Genomic DNA, 18,659 nt, shown 5'->3' with positions numbered 1-18,659 from the left:
TTTAACGCTGTGTTGACTTCCTGTGTATATCCTACCTCCTGGAAATCTTCAGTCATCACTCCGATTCCAAAGAAGTATCCCGTAGCCGATTTTTCTGATCTTAGACCGATTTCAATCACTCCGATTTTCTCTCGCGTGTTTGAAACTTTCTTAACAAAACGTATGATGTCCGACCTTACTCCTCATCTTGATCGTCGGCAATTCGGTAACATTCTTATCAGCCTCTTGGATGCTATTCTGAAAGGCCTCGATAAGCCTCGCCAGTCAGCCACCTTATGTACTATCGATTTCTCTAAGGCCTTTGATCGAGTGAATCATGGCACCGTTGTTCGCAAACTTATCACTTACGGGATCGATGCCTCAATTATTCCAACTGTGTGCAGTTTTCTGACCGGTCGGTCCCAGTCCGTCAAAGTTGGTGATTTAATCTCGGAAGCTAGAACCTTAACCTGCGGGGTGCCCCAAGGGACCCGGTTGGGTCCCCTCCTCTTTCTAACACTAGTCAATGATGCCTTAGCAAACTACCCAGATCGTTGGAAGTATGTTGATGACATGAGCCTGTTGGATATCCATTGTAACGCTGACCCCTCCTCGTTACAACCTGTTCTTGATCATCTTGAAGAGTGGTGCAAATTAAATGATGTGAAACCGAATCCAAGCAAATGTTTGTCAATGCTTGTATCCTTCAAGCGCACTCAGTCAGCCCAGCAAACCCTGTTCCTTGACCACAGGGCTATCCCCAATTGCACCTCTCAGAAAATCCTCGGAGTTATAGTACAATCAGATTTAAAATGGAATTCACAAGTGTCAGACATGATTTCACGTGCCGGTAAGCGACTGTACATATTGTGTCGGCTACGTCGTTTGGGTGTTTCATGTGATGATCTGGCTCATATCTATTCGATTTATATCCGACCTCTACTAGAATATGCTTCTCCAGCTTGGTCCACATCAATCTCTCAACAGTTGGCTTCCAGTCTGGAGAAAGTGCAGAAACGCGTGTGCCATATCATCCTTGGATACCAGTACTCGTATGAAAGCGCTCTTACTCACCTCAATCTCCAGAGTCTTTCTTCTCGCCGTCTCACCCTTCTTGAATCTTTTTCTCTTAAACTGGTTCAATCAGCACGACATTGTGATCTTCTACCTCCAACGCGTCGCCAAACCTCTTGCCGTGAGCTTAGGAACTCACAACACATCACTGTGCCTCGGTGTAGAACTGAAAGATACCGCTCCTCAACTATCCCCTCTGTAGTGCGTCTTCTTAACCAGTTATACATGTAGTTATAATTATTTTTATCATGCTTATGTGCAATATGTAGACTGTAATGTCAATTTTTATATGGATGTAATATGTATGCACGTCTGTATTTATACATTTATTATCAATGAATGCTGCTTATTCTTATCTTTCCCATACTTCCCTTTTCTATATTCTTTTCTTTCCTGTCCCTTATTCTCCTCCCTTCTCCTTAACACAACAACTAAATTTTTAATTTTGTAACTTTTTAAGTAATGTGTCATTTAATTGTGCTGTATTATATTATGATTCAGTTTCTGTATGACATGCTGATTTTGTTACTTGTAAAGCAAGCAGTATCAGCCTTGGGGCTGCATGTCTTGTTTTGTTTTTTAATAAACCAGTTCATTTCAATCTTAAAGTAGTGTCATGTGCAAATTATTTCTGATCTGCTATTATGTCATTGGTAGAGAATGTGATACCATTACCAACACATTACAGTATTAAGTAACTATTATCTAAAATGCAGATGTAAAGACAAATCTACTCAAATGCTGAGAATTTCAGTAATTGCTCTCCCTGATACATTTTTGGGATGTTAAAGGTACTGTTTAACTTTGTGAGGAGCTGATTTAAAAAATTCTCAAACCAAGATAAAACATGTGTACAAGTGCATGTATTAGAACTAATAAACCCTGAAAACAACCATTATTGAGAATGAAAAGCCAAAACTACAAGGCAAACCTCGATTTTGTAAATAGGCGTCTTATAGACACCTAAATAGTACACATAAGTGTATGGGATGAAATTAAGATGGTGTTTCCGGTCACTTTATATTTCAATTTTTGAAGCACTAAATAATCATTTTCAAATGCAATTTTTTCTGGGCTTCATTTTTGGAACATATCACAGACCAGGTGACAAGTGTGACCTTCTAGCTCAGATTTTTTAAAAGTCAAACCAATGTTAACCAATCACTTTAAAACCTCATTTCAACATTTTAACATTTTGACGATAGCTCAGAAAACAGAATTTTGGCAATATTGACAACCTCATTCTGTCTACAAAGAGTCTCTTATTAATTTATCTAGAGAGGTATTTCTAGGCAAAAGAATGTTGCCACATTATGTCATAATACTATATACATGTAGCTGTCCTCAAGATTGTCAAATTTTGAGATACAGAGCTTTTACAGGAGACAGACAAGTTACATTTCCCATATGCTTGTAATGATTATTGTTGTTATTTGATTACTTTTATCAGGGTCTCATGGAGCAAGTCACCCAGATGAGACCCTTACACCTCTCCTAGCCTGGGGTGCTGGTATCAGAGAGGCAAGATATGCTACAAATCAACATTTTGAAGACACTTTCTTACAAGGTATTTCATTTCAAATCTCTTTCAAGTATTTGCACTCATGGACCTAACTTTTGTGCCACATTCAGTTTATTGCAGTTCTCTTATTGTAGTTAAGAGTTATGGATGACCCAATAGTTGGCTATTGCTGTTCAGTGGATTAGAAGGAAGAACTCAGTTAAGTCATGTGACTCGAAAAGCAAGGGTTTTAGACGTCAGGTGACCTTTTAAAAATGTCATTTTGGATATATTCAGTCGATAAATTCAGTTTAAAATTTCATCAATAAATGGTTTTCATTTGTAAGGTTTTAGCATGAAATATTGCCAAAATTTACTACCCTACCAAGGAGGCTCGTGCGATAATACATGGCGAGATTTTACTTCTGTCAAAGCATTGATTTTGAGACAAAATTTTAGATTATCATTAGTACGGGATGCTACAGAACATTCAGCTGGGCCAGGCCGTTAACCAGCGATGTAAGTGGCCGCTGGCATGGCTGGGCCCAAATCATGACCCTAGGAGATCATTTATTTCAAACATAATGTATTCCTTCATTTTGCCGGTAAGCTTGATATCTGCAAATAATTCGTGGTGAGGGTCACGACCGTCCCAAATAATTCAAGGTTCAAAGGGTTAAATGTGATAATCTTATTTCACTTTCCTTTTTGATGGTGATACAGATTGGGATCTTGAAGATATAGAACGTCATGATGTCAACCAAGCCGACATAGCCCCTCTGATGTCATCTTTGATAGGTGTACCATTTCCTCTCAACTCAGTAGGTGTACTACCGTTAGGCTACCTCGATGGAACACAGGAATATAAGGCTAGATCACTACTCACCAACGCTAAACAGATTATAGCGCAGTATGAGGTATGATGTTAAGTTTTCCGTACGGTAATTACATTTTTCAATACAATTTCCCAAATGAAGCAATTTTATTTCTTTATGTGGCAACATTTTCCATTTATTCATCCAAAGGGAGGGATGATTTTTTTTACTGCAGTAACATGTAACACATTGTTATGCAATATAATATGTTTATTTGTTGGTATATTGTCATATAGCTTTAATATAGTTGAATTGGGATGATCACTCCATAGGCTTGCAGAATTTCGTTCATTTTCTTGGAGATTTTAGTCTACTGTAATGTTTAATAGGTTTTGGACTATATTATGTTTAAAAATGTATTAAAATCCTTCAAAGACATTTCTTACTGAGTGAACATCTCCTTCTTGAGGGGGTGTTGTGGTCTAGTGGGCTAAATGCATAAAGGTATGGGTTCAAATCTCTGCTCCAGCACTATTGTCCTTTGATGAGACATTGGCAAGTCCCTCCATTCATTTCTTGTTTCTTTTCATTGATAAAATTACTGCAACAAATTGTAGTTTTGTTTAATTTATATTCAACATTTGTTACGAAATGTCATTGATTTGTCTGTAATATCTATTATATTGAATATGTATTGTTACTTTGATTGTATTTTGAAAAAAAAATTGTTGAACGGAAATAAATCTAAATCTAAATCTGCATATGCTAAACTCAACCCAGATGAAGTAGATAGATGTCTGGCACTCAAATAGTCATATTCCTTGAAATGCTTGTGTGCTGCATAGGGCTTCCGGGCTAAAGCCATAATTCCTTTAGAGGTGCAAACAGATGTTAGATATATGATACTCACTATACAAGACTTTTTATAACCTATTTTTATTGTTATTATTACTACTATTGTTTTAAATTTGCTTAAAGCTAATTAAGTTCGAGTTCTGTTTTAGAAATCTAATATAAATGGTAAATAGAAGAAATCCTTTAGTTTTTATCATATGCTTATTCAGAACATCAGAGTTTAATAAAATAATTCAGGCTTGCTTGAAATTATGTTCATTTCATTACCACACACTTTTCCTCGTTTAGCCAACACAGGAAGCAATGAGTGGAACCAGTGAACAGGCATTTTTTCAGTAATTTTTCTGATCGTCTTTCGCTCATTACTCTATAATTATAAAATTTTCTGAAAATTGTGTGGTAGACATCATTTATTTATAGTTGTGCTCCATTCTGTGAACATTTTATATTCTGTTGCTACCATTACCAGAGTTTAACCATAATCATATGTTATTTTCTAATTCAGGTAAAGGAGAATCAGAAGTTTGATACTACCTTGAGAGCTCTCTTCAGGCCCTTCAAGCCTCTTAGCTCAGGTCAAAAAGAGCTTCTATTCAAGAATATTAATAGCCTCATGATGAGGTCTCAATTCAAACAAGCAGTAAGTCACAAGAACTGTGAAATCAGAAAATATACAAACTAAAGCAATTTCATTTATGTTCTACCTATATACACGGGACAATCCTGAAATTATGTTTCTCTGTTTTCCAGTTCATATTAGAGTAGTAGTGCCTTTAACCCTCATAGAGCCAGGTTATTTAGACCCATCTCACAGCCGATGGGGGGCAGATCTCATCTCCCCTGAAATCTTAGCCGCCGATCAAGTGAGCATCGCAAAAATTTGCAAAGGGGTAGTGTGTGATGAAATCTACAAGCCTGTATGGTTAATTTTTCTAAAATAGTAAGCTTTTTTTTTAAATATTAATAATGCTAATTTACGCTTGAAATAAAAAACTGGCTCTAATTAACAAAGTATGGCCACAAAACTTCTCTTTGTAGGATTTAGAACAAATGCGCTTCTAAAAAAATTCAGTATCGCAACTTTTTTCTTATGTAATATGTATTTTATTGTTTGAATTTTTTTTTTTTACTTTGGTTATTTTATTGCTTTTTTTGGATTGAAATTGTTGCCGACCTATTTCTGATCACAACAAGAAAAAAATTAATTGAGTTTAGCAGTAAAGGTAGAAGTAATGATATATTTATGAATTTTGGCCAAAAACACAATTTGCATTGGATTTTTACATGAACTCACGTTTTTGAACAATATTTGTTCTGATATGCACTTACGTAATGTTAAACAATTTCGTAACCTCATACCCGAGCGTTGCAAATTTGGTCTCAAAAGTTGCATTGATGCAATAAAAGTGTCACAGAGTTCTGGAATGAAATATTTGCTGGATGATGACGAGGACCAATGTAGTTTTGTATAAATATAAAGAGTCACCACTCTCTTGTACTTGTTCATCACAGAACAGGCCTTCAAAGCTCTTACGAAAAGATACCCTTTCTTTCGTAAAATAATGAAAAAGCTTTGACTGTAACAGACAAATTTGACTTTCATGATATCCACCTACACATCAGTAAATCTTGAAAGAGTGGGGTTTTATGATTACCTTCAACTGTGTTGGTAAAACTTGATTATATAAACAGCTGCATGTAGCAATTAATTTACTGGAGGAGTTTGCTATATATGTATATATATTATACCTCCATGAAATGGGCCAAAGTTTGTAAAAAATTAAAGCGATACTCAATTTCATTTCCACTACAGATAACCGAGACAGAGAAGCTGATATCATTAGGGCTAGATGGCTTGGGGTATTACCAGACCTATGATAGATTCTTCCTGGGGTAAGGAGTGTGTATATGGGTAATGTAGATGACTTGGGGTATTACCAGACCTATGATAGATTCTTCTTGGGATAAGGAGTGTGTATATGGGTAATGTAGATGACTGGGGGTATTACCAGACCTATGATAGATTCTTCTTGGGATAAGGAGTGTGTATATGGGTAATGTAGATGACTGGGGGTATTACCAGACCTATGATAGATTCTTCCTTGGGTAAGGAGTGTGTATATGGGTAATGTAGATGACTTGGGGGGGGGGTATTACCAGACCTATGATAGATTCTTCCTGGGGTAAGGAGTGTGTATATGGGTAATGTAGATGACTTTGGGGTATTACCAGACCTATGATAGATTCTTCTTGGGGTAAGGAGTGTGTATATGGGTAATGTAGATGACTTGGGGTATTACCAGACCTATGATAGATTCTTCTTGGGGTAAGGAGTGTGTATATGGGTAATCTAGATGACTGGGGGTATTACCAGACCTATGATAGATTCTTCTTGGGGTAAGGAGTGTGTATATGGGTAATGTAGATGACTTTGGGGGTATTACCAGACCTATGATAGATTCTTCTTGGGGTAAGGAGTGTGTATATGGGTAATGTAGATGACTGGGGGTATTACCAGACCTATGATAGATTCTTCTTGGGGTAAGGAGTGTGTATATGGGTAATGTAGATGACTGGGGGTATTACCAGACCTATGATAGATTCTTCTTGGGGTAAGGAGTGTGTATATGGGTAATCTAGATGACTTTTGTGGTATTACCAGACCTATGATAGATTCTTCTTGGGGTAAGGAGTGTGTATATGGGTAATGTAGATGACTTGGGGTATTACCAGACCTATGATAGATTCTTCTTGGGGTAAGGAGTGTGTATATGGGTAATGTAGATGACTGGGGGTATTACCAGACCTATGATAGATTCTTCTTGGGGTAAGGAGTGTGTATATGGGTAATGTAGATGACTTGGGGTATTACCAGACCTATGATAGATTCTTCCTGGGGTAAGGAGTGTGTATATGGGTAATCTAGATGACTTTTGGGGTATTACCAGACCTATGATAGATTCTTCTTGGGGTAAGGAGTGTGTATATGGGTAATCTAGATGACTTTTGGGTATTACCAGACCTATGATAGATTCTTCTTGGGGTAAGGAGTGTGTATATGGGTAATGTAGATGACTTGGGGTATTACCAGACCTATGATAGATTCTTCTTGGGGTAAGGAGTGTGTATATGGGTAATGTAGATGACTGGGGGGTATTACCAGACCTATGATAGATTCTTCTTGGGGTAAGGAGTGTGTATATGGGTAATGTAGATGACTTGGGGTATTACCAGACCTATGATAGATTCTTCTTGGGGTAAGGAGTGTGTATATGGGTAATGTAGATGACTGGGGGTATTACCAGACCTATGATAGATTCTTCTTGGGGTAAGGAGTGTGTATATGGGTAATCTAGATGACTGGGGGTATTACCAGACCTATGATAGATTCTTCTTGGGGTAAGGAGTGTGTATATGGGTAATGTAGATGACTTGGGGTATTGCCAGAAGGATGATAGATTCTTCTTGGGGTAAGGAGTGTGTATATGGGTAATGTAGATGACTGGGGGTATTACCAGACCTATGATAGATTCTTCTTGGGATAAGGAGTGTGTATATGGGTAATGTAGATGACTGGGGGTATTGCCAGATGGATGATAGATTCTTCTTGGGGTAAGGAGTGTGTATATGGGTAATGTAGATGACTTGGGGTATTACCAGACCTATGATAGATTCTTCTTGGGGTAAGGAGTGTGTATATGGGTAATGTAGATGACTGGGGTATTGCCAGACCTATGATAGATTCTTCTTGGGGTAAGGAGTGTGTATATGGGTAATGTAGATGACTGGGGGTATTACCAGACCTATGATAGATTCTTCTTGGGGTAAGGAGTGTGTATATGGGTAATGTAGATGACTGGGGGTATTACCAGACCTATGATAGATTTTCTTCTTGGGGTAAGGAGTGTGTATATGGGTAATGTAGATGACTGGGGGTATTACCAGACCTATGATTGATTCTTATTGGGATAAGGAGTGTGTATATGGGTAATGTAGATGACTGGGGGTATTACCAGACCTATGATAGATTCTTCTTGGGGTAAGGAGTGTGTATATGGGTAATCTAGATGACTTTGGGGGTATTACCAGACCTATGATAGATTCTTCTTGGGGTAAGGAGTGTGTATATGGGTAATGTAGATGACTGGGGGTATTACCAGACCTATGATAGATTCTTCTTGGGGTAAGGAGTGTGTATGTAACTAAAGTAGATGACTGGGGGTATTACCAGACCTATGATAGATTCTTCTTGGGGTAATTAGTGTGTATATGGGTAATGTAGATGACTGGGGGTATTACCAGACCTATGATAGATTCTTCTTGGGGTAAGGAGTGTGTATATGGGTAATGTAGATGACTGGGGGTATTACCAGACCTATGATAGATTCTTCTTGGGGTAAGGAGTGTGTATGTAGGTAATGTAGATGACTGGGGGTATTACCAGACCTATGATAGATTCTTCTTGGGGTAAGGAGTGTGTATGAAGGTAATCTAGATGACTGGGGGGGGGGGGTATTACCAGACCTATGATAGATTCTTCTTGGGGTAAGGAGTGTGTATATGGGTAATGTAGATGACTGGGGGTATTACCAGACCTATGATAGATTCTTCTTGGGGTAAGGAGTGTGTATGTGGGTAATGTAGATGACTTGGGGTATTACCAGGCCTATGATAGATTCTTCTTGGGATAAGGAGTGTGTATATGGGTAATCTAGATGACTGGGGGTATTACCAGACCTATGATAGATTCTTCTTGGGGTAAGGAGTGTGTATATGGGTAATGTAGATGACTGGGGGTATTACCAGACCTATGATAGATTCTTCTTGGGGTAAGGAGTGTGTATATGGGTAATCTAGATGACTTTAGTAGTATCACCAGACCTATGATAGATTCTTCTTGGGATAAGGAGTGTGTATATGGGTAATGTAGATGACTTGGGGTATTACCAGACCTATGATAGATTCTTCTTGGGGTAAGGAGTGTGTATATGGGTAATGTAGATGACTGGGGGTATTGCCAGAAGGATGATAGATTCTTCTTGGGGTAAGGAGTGTGTATATGGGTAATCTAGATGACTTGGGGTATTACCAGACCTATGATAGATTCTTCTTGGGGTAAGGAGTGTGTATATGGGTAATGTAGATGACTGGGGTATTGCCAGACCTATGATAGATTCTTCTTGGGGTAAGGAGTGTGTATATGGGTAATGTAGATGACTGGGGGTATTACCAGACCTATGATAGATTTTCTTCTTGGAGTAAGGAGTGTGTATATGGGTAATGTAGATGACTGGGGGTATTACCAGACCGATGATTGATTCTTATTGGGATAAGGAGTGTGTATATGGGTAATGTAGATGACTGGGGGTATTACCAGACCTATGATAGATTCTTCTTGGGGTAAGGAGTGTGTATATGGGTAATCTAGATGACTTTGGGGGTATTACCAGACCTATGATAGATTCTTCTTGGGGTAAGGAGTGTGTATATGGGTAATGTAGATGACTGGGGGTATTACCAGACCTATGATAGATTCTTCTTGGGGTAAGGAGTGTGTATGTAGGTAAAGTAGATGACTGGGGGTATTACCAGACCTATGATAGATTCTTCTTGGGGTAAGGAGTGTGTATATGGGTAATGTAGATGACTGGGGGTATTACCAGACCTATGATAGATTCTTCTTGGGGTAAGGAGTGTGTATATGGGTAATGTAGATGACTGGGGGTATTACCAGACCTATGATAGATTCTTCTTGGGGTAAGGAGTGTGTATGTAGGTAATGTAGATGACTGGGGGTATTACCAGACCTATGATAGATTCTTCTTGGGGTAAGGAGTGTGTATGAAGGTAATCTAGATGACTGGGGGGGGGGGGGTATTACCAGACCTATGATAGATTCTTCTTGGGGTAAGGAGTGTGTATGTAGGTAATGTAGATGACTGGGGGTATTACCAGACCTATGATATATTCTTCTTGGGGTAAGGAGTGTGTATGTAGGTAATGTAGATGACAGGGGGTATTACCAGACCTATGATAGATTCTTCTTGGGGTAAGGAGTGTGTATGAAGGTAATCTAGATGACGGGGGGGGGGGGTATTACCAGACCTATGATAGATTCTTCTTGGGGTAAGGAGTGTGTATATGGGTAATGTAGATGACTGGGGGTATTACCAGACCTATGATAGATTCTTCTTGGGATAAGGAGTGTGTATATGGGTAATGTAGATGACTGGGGGTATTACCAGACCTATGATAGATTCTTCTTGGGGTAAGGAGTGTGTATATGGGTAATGTAGATGACTGGGGGTATTACCAGACCTATGATAGATTCTTCTTGGGGTAAGGAGTGTGTATATGGGTAATGTAGATGACTTGGGGTATTACCAGACCTATGATAGATTCTTCTTGGGGTAAGGAGTGTGTATATGGGTAATGTAGATGACTGGGGATATTACCAGACCTACGATAGATTCTTCTTGGGATAAGGAGTGTGTATATGGGTAATGTAGATGACTTGGGGTATTACCAGACCTATGATAGATTCTTCTTGGGGTAAGGAGTGTGTATATGGGTAATGTAGATGACTGGGGGTATTACCAGACCTATGATAGATTCTTCTTGGGGTAAGGAGTGTGTATATGGGTAATGTAGATTACTGGGGGTATTACCAGACCTATGATAGATTCTTCTTGGGGTAAGGAGTGTGTATGTGGGTAATCTAGATGACTGGGGGGGGGGTATTACCAGACCTATGATAGATTCTTCTTGGGGTAAGGAGTGTGTATATGGGTAATGTAGATGACTTGGGGTATTACCAGACCTATGATAGATTCTTCTTGGGATAAGGAGTGTGTATATGGGTAATGTAGATGACTGGGGGTATTACCAGACCTATGATAGATTCTTCTTGGGGTAAGGAGTGTGTATATGGGTAATGTAGATGACTGGGGGTATTACCAGACCTATGATAGATTCTTCTTGGGGTAAGGAGTGTGTATATGGGTAATGTAGATGACTTGGGGTATTACCAGACCTATGATAGATTCTTCTTGGGGTAAGGAGTGTGTATATGGGTAATGTAGATGACTGGGGATATTACCAGACCTATGATAGATTCTTCTTGGGATAAGGAGTGTGTATATGGGTAATGTAGATGACTTGGGGTATTACCAGACCTATGATAGATTCTTCTTGGGGTAAGGAGTGTGTATATGGGTAATGTAGATGACTGGGGGTATTACCAGACCTATGATAGATTCTTCTTGGGGTAAGGAGTGTGTATATGGGTAATGTAGATTACTGGGGGTATTACCAGACCTATGATAGATTCTTCTTGGGGTAAGGAGTGTGTATGTGGGTAATCTAGATGACTGGGGGGGGGGGGTATTACCAGACCTATGATAGATTCTTCTTGGGGTAAGGAGTGTGTATATGGGTAATCTAGATGACTTGGGGTATTACCAGACCTATGATAGATTCTTCTTGGGATGAGGAGTGTGTATATGGGTAATGTAGATGACTGGGGGTATTACCAGACCTATGATAGATTCTTCTTGGGTTAAGGAGTGTGTATATGGGTAATCTAGATGACTTGGGGGGGGGGGGTATTACCAGACCTATGGTAGATTCTTCTTGGGGTAAGGAGTGTGTATATGGGTAATCTAGATGACTGGGGGGGGGGGGTATTACCAGACCTATGATAGATTCTTCTTGGGGTAAGGAGTGTGTATATGGGTAATGTAGATGACTGGGGGTATTACCAGACCTATGATAGATTCTTCTTGGGGTAAGGAGTGTGTATATGGGTAATGTAGATGACTGGGGGTATTACCAGACCTATGATAGATTCTTCTTGGGGTAAGGAGTGTGTATATGGGTAATGTAGATGACTGGGGGTATTACCAGACCTATGATAGATTCTTCCTGGGGTAAGGAGTGTGTATGTGGGTAATCTAGGTGATGTAAGAAGATTAGTGTAATATTGATTAATTTATCCATCTATTCAGGTAAAATGTATATTGTGACACAATCAGAGGCTTTAGGTTTTGGTATTTCTGTGAAAGACCTGATGATGGAAATAAATTCCTAATAAGTGGTGTAAATGATACAGTGACATTATGTGGCATATATGATTCACAATCAAGACTATACTATTTAAATATAACATCCCTTATGATCGCTACTCAACATCCAAGTTATCACAAACCTTGCTCAGTGTTATTGAAGGGTTGTTTCTATGTTGGTTTATTAATGGGCATCTCCATAAAATAATCCTTTTTGTACATCCAACCCCCATTTTCCTCAAGTTTTACTTCACTTCCTAAACGGACCAAGTCATGATCATTTGAGAGCATAACAGACTGTCAAAAGAACTAGAAATCAGGGTCTGAAAATGTCACGAAAGTCTCACATACATGGGGTTGGACGTACATATTTTATGGAATTTTGTTTTAACAGTTTGTGTAAGAAATGATAGTTACACCATTCACATCATTCTGCAGAGAAATTTGCTGAAGATCATCAAGCTGTGACTCCTAATGTTCTTTATTCTGCAATGTCCAGATCTAGCGTGACTTTGAGCTACCTTGGATGGATGGCCTACATTCTTCATATCCTTCTCATGTACCACACCAACCTCACCATGCCCACCAAGCCTTGTAACCATGGTAACACTCATCATGCTCTCTTGCCTGCATTCTGTATGATAGCTGGATTGATTGTCGTCCTGCTAGCTTTACAATCATCCCCTGTTAATTACTACATCTATGCTCTAACACCGGTCCCTCTTTGGTATGCAGTCATCAACAGGTGAGTCGTCTAGGCAGTGTTTTGGTTTTACTCATGAAAACTGTCAATAAACGAGACACAAGGTCATTCTCTGAATACATTACAATTCATTATCTAAACGATCTTTTGGCTTGTAACTTTGCACCCTTGCTTGGTTTCATTGAAATTTTGTTGGGATGGATGGGCTGCACACTGCATTAGTGCTTTGATGGCCAGCAATGAATGAATACACAAATTAGTTTGTTAATATCCACACATTTCATGACTCACATTTTGTATTAAATATTAAGTTTCAAGTAGTACAATTATTTTTTTTGAAGATTGGCAATATGCTGCAATACTTAAATCAGAATTCAGCATTGCTGTGGGAGTGGGAGTAAAGTCTAAGTCTGCTTCAAGTCACAGCTGATAATGACACCATTACGGGTTGGAATTTATTTTGCTTTCATCCTACAGGGAGGGGGCAAATTGACTGGGGTTCAACTTTAGTATTCATACCACATTTCAGATCATTGATTCTGAATGAAGTTTTGTAGGTTGGAATGTTCATATCATAATGCTGTTACGATGTCTTGGAAAATCGGAGGGCATGGATGGTGGATTGTGTGCCAGGCTTTATGCATTTGTTTATATCTGGGTCGTTAAATTGCTAGCCACCTAGAGTGGATACACTGTAAATAGAATGTCATGGAGACCATGCACCGGTGTGCGGTTGTGGGCCAAAAAATTGTTTGAATTTTAAATCTAATGAATTGTGATGTTTTAAAAACAGCCTCCATCCATCATCAAGTTGCAAAACTACAATATTTCTTTGAAATTCTGTAAGGGACATTAAATCTGTAATTATACTTTTGTTGCCTTTATTCCACCCTCAAACTCATAGTTTTCAGGTACTTCTTAAATTGTAAGATTGACAATTAAATTTTGAATCATGGAAGTGGTTTGTGGTATACCATGTTTTAAGTCCTGCAAATGATTGAGATAAAGGTGGATAGGGGTAGAAGTACAATGGAAATGAGAAAGTGAGGAAGAGTATCTTTTGGAAATTAATGTAGTCATTAAAAGGACTGTAAACCAGTACCGGCTGCACAGAAACGTTAGCTTAACAGATTGCTAACAGTAAGCCCGGTCATATTTTTTCGGATTTGAAGTCAAAACATTTATTTCGATGGGTAAGTAATGCATTATTGGTACAGTAGGCATCGCTGCCACAGTACTGGTTGTAACAGGGCCTCTGTAAGTACATTCTTAGTGTTAACAATGTTTCTGTGCAGTCAGTACAGATGGAGTGGAAAGCTTGGGTAGAAGGCAGGATGAAAGGCTTGAGCAGAAGGAGAGAGATGAATCTCCTTTGTAACATTGCAAAACAAACCCTCCTAAGAATGTTTCATCCCCATCTTCTCCAATCTACTCAAGCCTCTCTCTAACTCAACCAGCCTTCTACTCAAGCATCTCATCCTCTCCTTCTGGTTTACAGTCTTTTAAACCTTTGATCCCTAAATTATTAGGGGCGGTGAATTATTTGCACATATTGACCACATTCACAAATTCCCATGATATGAGACCCAACGTCATCTTCCCCCCCGCTAGTACCTGGACCGAGCCGACTGGAGTTGTTTACCTTCCCGTAGACCTAGTCTACAAACAGAAATATCAACTTTAGTGTCTGTTTTGGGCTCAAAATCACTGTTTTTACCAAAGTCAGATATCAGTTGCTTCCCCATAGTAAGCACTTGACTCGCCGCGTATTACACCATGTGTTACGAAACATACGACACGAGCAACTACAAAAAAGTGGCATGTTTTGGCCATTTTTGATGCGAAACCATTGTCGCCCTTGACTGAAATTATCGACTAAATATTCCTACACATTTTGCTACGTACACGTACTAGAGAGATGCATCATTGTAAAAGATCACCTGACATTTTGAAGTCACGTGGCTGTAGGCCGGTATTCCGGCCTATTGGGTATATGCGCATTCACTGGTAGGCCGGTATTCTGGCCTATCGGGTTCAAAGGGTTAAGGAATACATTTATTTTCGAAAGATACTCTACTTTCTAACCTCCACTTTCTTGCCTCTCCATTTCACTTCTACCTCTATCCTCTTTAATCTCAGTGCCTCCAGGAGTTGTACACATGGTGTATAATAAATCACTCCATGATTATTCATATTACCATGCAAACCTTTAAATATTATCTTAGTTTAGAATCAATCATATTGTTTATTCTCTTTTTTTCATTTGTTTTTAGCATTCTATTCAATATCCTTTGAATTATGCCATCAATGCCAGACCCTGCTATGAAGGTCTCATCCCCAAACACCTCTGAAATCTGACAGAAATGGGTCAAAGAGTTGGAAACCTTTTTTGCAACCTTTTCTTCTTTTGATTGAACTTCCCTGATTTAGTTTGTCTGATTTGCAATGTCACGAAGGAGATTCATCTCTTCACTTGAGAGAGATTTATTTGATCGAGTTGAGGTAATTGTTGATTGCTCATTTTGCTATGAGGATCGTTAATGTTCCACCAGAAAGTGTTCCAGATCCATGCATCATCTCTTGTACTTTCAACCTTAGTAATCATTAAAATCTACCCTACTTCTCTAATCAGTTGACCCCAATAGACTGTCAATCTTGATTGTTTATATTTTGGCTGCTATATTCAGTGAATTATAAAGAAGAGAACTTCATCTGGATTAAATTGACATTACATATGGTGTAGAGTTAGGGATTTTGAGCAACAGATGAAGTATGTGAGGTATCGTGACACTTCTGTTTTTAAATCCGGACAAATGCTACAAAGCTATTATTATATAAGGCAATTGCGAGTGGTAACTTTCAAACCAATTGAGATTTAGTCAGTAAAGAGTATCATATCCCTTACATCCTGACCAGTTATATTTTTTGTTGAAAGAGAGTGTGATTTCAGATTTATTGGTAGTGGTAAAATTACGTTGTAGGGAAAGTGATGATAAATTGTTCAAAATTCAGGGTATTTTCAGGCCTTTTGAAGAGAGTATGCTGGATAAGCTAATCAATATGCCAAGGAAAAAAATAATGCAATGAACTAAAACTGATTGGGAAAATAGGGTTAATAAATGTTCTAATTCATCACTATATTTCAACATGCTAGAAAAATTGCAACCCCTTATGATTTATTTATTTATTTTTAATTTTTTAAAATCTATTTATTTTTATTTATTTATTGTTTTTTATTCATTTTTTATTCATTCATTATTTTTATTTATTTATTTATTATTACTTTGGTTTGTTGAGAGTTAGAGTTGATATTTTATCAGGACATCTCATTTATGTTACATGAATAGACGACACCACTTTCTTTTTAAAATATCAAACCAAACAACCCATCATGGTTTTAGTAGAGCAGTTTTAATTGTGGTAGATGTATCCTCTGATAAAAACCAATGACATTTCAATTTGCAGTAAGTGAATTTGCTCCCTATTCTCATGTTGGAATGCTTCCCAGTCATTACTCATTATGTACAAAGATGAAATCATACACTTTCATAATAGATAGAACACAGAAAGAAGGCTTGTTTATGTATTTCATGACTTTTTGTATTGTCTGTGTAACAATATTTACTTTGATTTTTTATTATTCTTATTAAATTTTGAAGTATAATTCCATATTTAGAGATGAGTAATTCATGTTGACAATCTTCATTCCTTGAAATTAATTAATTAATTGATTGATTTTATGTTGCAATGAATATTTCTCATTATGATATGAGACAATGGGGTAAACCCCTCCAAATTGTTTTATGGTGTTGCTAATTGGACCCAATATAAAAAAAAGAATAGGGAGAAGTGTTTAGATACCCCAATAATACTTGCATGCCCTGTTGTTCATCACATTTTGAACATGCCATTAATATTATTTCCGGTGACGCACAAACAGGATTCTAGCCAAAATGTTCCCTTAATTGGGGAAATCTTGATTTCTCTTTCACTTTAATGGTCAGTTCAAATCCTGTGTTGATACAGATTAAGATTTTATGTATCCTGCATCGTGATATGATAACTGAAATATGCATTTGATTGATCAGTGCCACATGTGCTGATTTGTGTATCCTGTAGTCCAAATAGCGGAATATATATCAAAATCACTTGGTCAAGCCATTAAACATTTGTTTTTGCATGGTTTGAAACCAGTGTGTCTTGCCTATTAAGAAAACTCAATGGGGCTCCTATATTGGTCATACAAGTTGGCAGTTTCTTGCTTAACTCCAGTGAAAATGCAGTTTTTGTCATTTTCATTCCTTTTGCAGGGATCTGTGAGAAATGCTGAGGTTTGAAGAGAGATCAGATCTATTGTGAAGACATCAGAGACAAGAGTAAAATGGGGAATGATCTGTGCGACTTGTATGAAACAATCAAAGTGGTATCAGGTTGCCTAAAGCCTGATGATGTTGGCTTGGTGATAATCATGCTAACACAGATTGACAGTTATCTCATTGAATGTAACACATGTGTTGTGCTTCCGTTGATATTTACCAAGCTTTATTCATCCTCGCCCACCTCATACCACCGAGAGATGCACTTTTTATCACTCCGGGTCGTTATCCGATACTCGCTTGATGTCGCACCATATATGGTCATGATATTTCAAGTGCGTTATTCAGTTGCGATGCTGACCTTGCATTATGATGTACTTTGCATACCTGCATTAGCAACTGTCTGCACGCAAGCGGAATCTGAAATGAAGGCATCATGGCTGGCGGTGGATTTGGGGCGGGGATGAGGGGATGTATGTTTTCTCGTCATACTGTTCATGATATTCTCCATACCTCTACATTATGAAAGAAAATCATTTGACTATCTTGAAGTGTACTCATATACTTGTATTGATGGTTTCCAGGTAAATGTAGGACAAACATTTTAAGCTTCCAAGATAATATGATGCCCTCCCCCCAGGCGAGAAAATGTTATTGTCAATGTGAGAGATTAGTCATGATGTGGAACGAGTGTAAAAGCTATTCGGTAGCTGTGCCAAGAAGCATTAGATCTGGTTTTAGGGGATTTTGGTGAAGAAAAGATATTGGATTTTTCACTGCTAAGAGATTAAAAAGAAATTAGAAGCGTGACATTTCATTATAATGTTTTTCAAGGATGCATTATGTTTCATCGGTTGTGCAAATTGTGTTTGTTTGTGGGCATTTAGCTCCATGATACAAATAAAATCATTTTCAACATATCTTTCACAATTTTGGTCTGTGATATCAGGGACAATACCATAAAAGAGGGAAGTTTCTTACAATCAACCTCCTGAATGTTTTGTCTGCCTGTCAGCCTGTGAATATATGTTTGCTCAGGTATTTCTCACCTTAGCTTGATATATCTGCCTTCATCTTATTCATCCTTTCTAATTTTCTTTCTTGATTTCTACCTCTACCTTTTTGTCATCATATATTCCTGTTAAAGTTTCATCTTTCACTGTGTATCATTTCTGATCAACTTCTGCCCATTTGTTCTTTCTCTTGACTCCTTGAAACAATTTTCACTTACTCTGTTGAGTCTGACAAATACATTTCATTTTATCTTTCTCCTCTTTCTCTCTTTTACTCTGTTTCTCCCTCTTTCCCTTTCTAGTTGGCCCTCTCTCTTTCTCTCTGTCATAGTCCATCTCT

At 38.1% G+C, this 18,659-nt stretch overlaps 1 protein-coding gene across 3 annotated transcripts in view; it reads left to right on the top strand.

Moving 5' to 3' along the window:
• LOC121408056 (GPI ethanolamine phosphate transferase 1-like) overlaps nucleotides 1–18,659 on the top strand; it is a 54,360-nt gene that overhangs the window by 14,577 nt on the left and 21,124 nt on the right. For all 3 annotated transcript variants that reach the window (XM_041599378.1, XM_041599379.1, XM_041599377.1), the window contains exons 7-11: nucleotides 2,504–2,620; nucleotides 3,278–3,471; nucleotides 4,730–4,864; nucleotides 6,038–6,117; nucleotides 12,787–13,032. In XM_041599378.1, coding sequence (XP_041455312.1) covers nucleotides 2,504–2,620; nucleotides 3,278–3,471; nucleotides 4,730–4,864; nucleotides 6,038–6,117; nucleotides 12,787–13,032 — 772 coding nt within the window. The remainder of the gene's footprint in view (nucleotides 1–2,503; nucleotides 2,621–3,277; nucleotides 3,472–4,729; nucleotides 4,865–6,037; nucleotides 6,118–12,786; nucleotides 13,033–18,659) is intronic.

This window comes from Lytechinus variegatus, chromosome 2, assembly GCF_018143015.1.
Source record: "Lytechinus variegatus isolate NC3 chromosome 2, Lvar_3.0, whole genome shotgun sequence".
In the NCBI taxonomy this organism is placed as follows: Eukaryota; Metazoa; Echinodermata; class Echinoidea; order Temnopleuroida; family Toxopneustidae; genus Lytechinus; species Lytechinus variegatus.
This window is presented reverse-complemented; position numbering and strand designations above follow the sequence as displayed.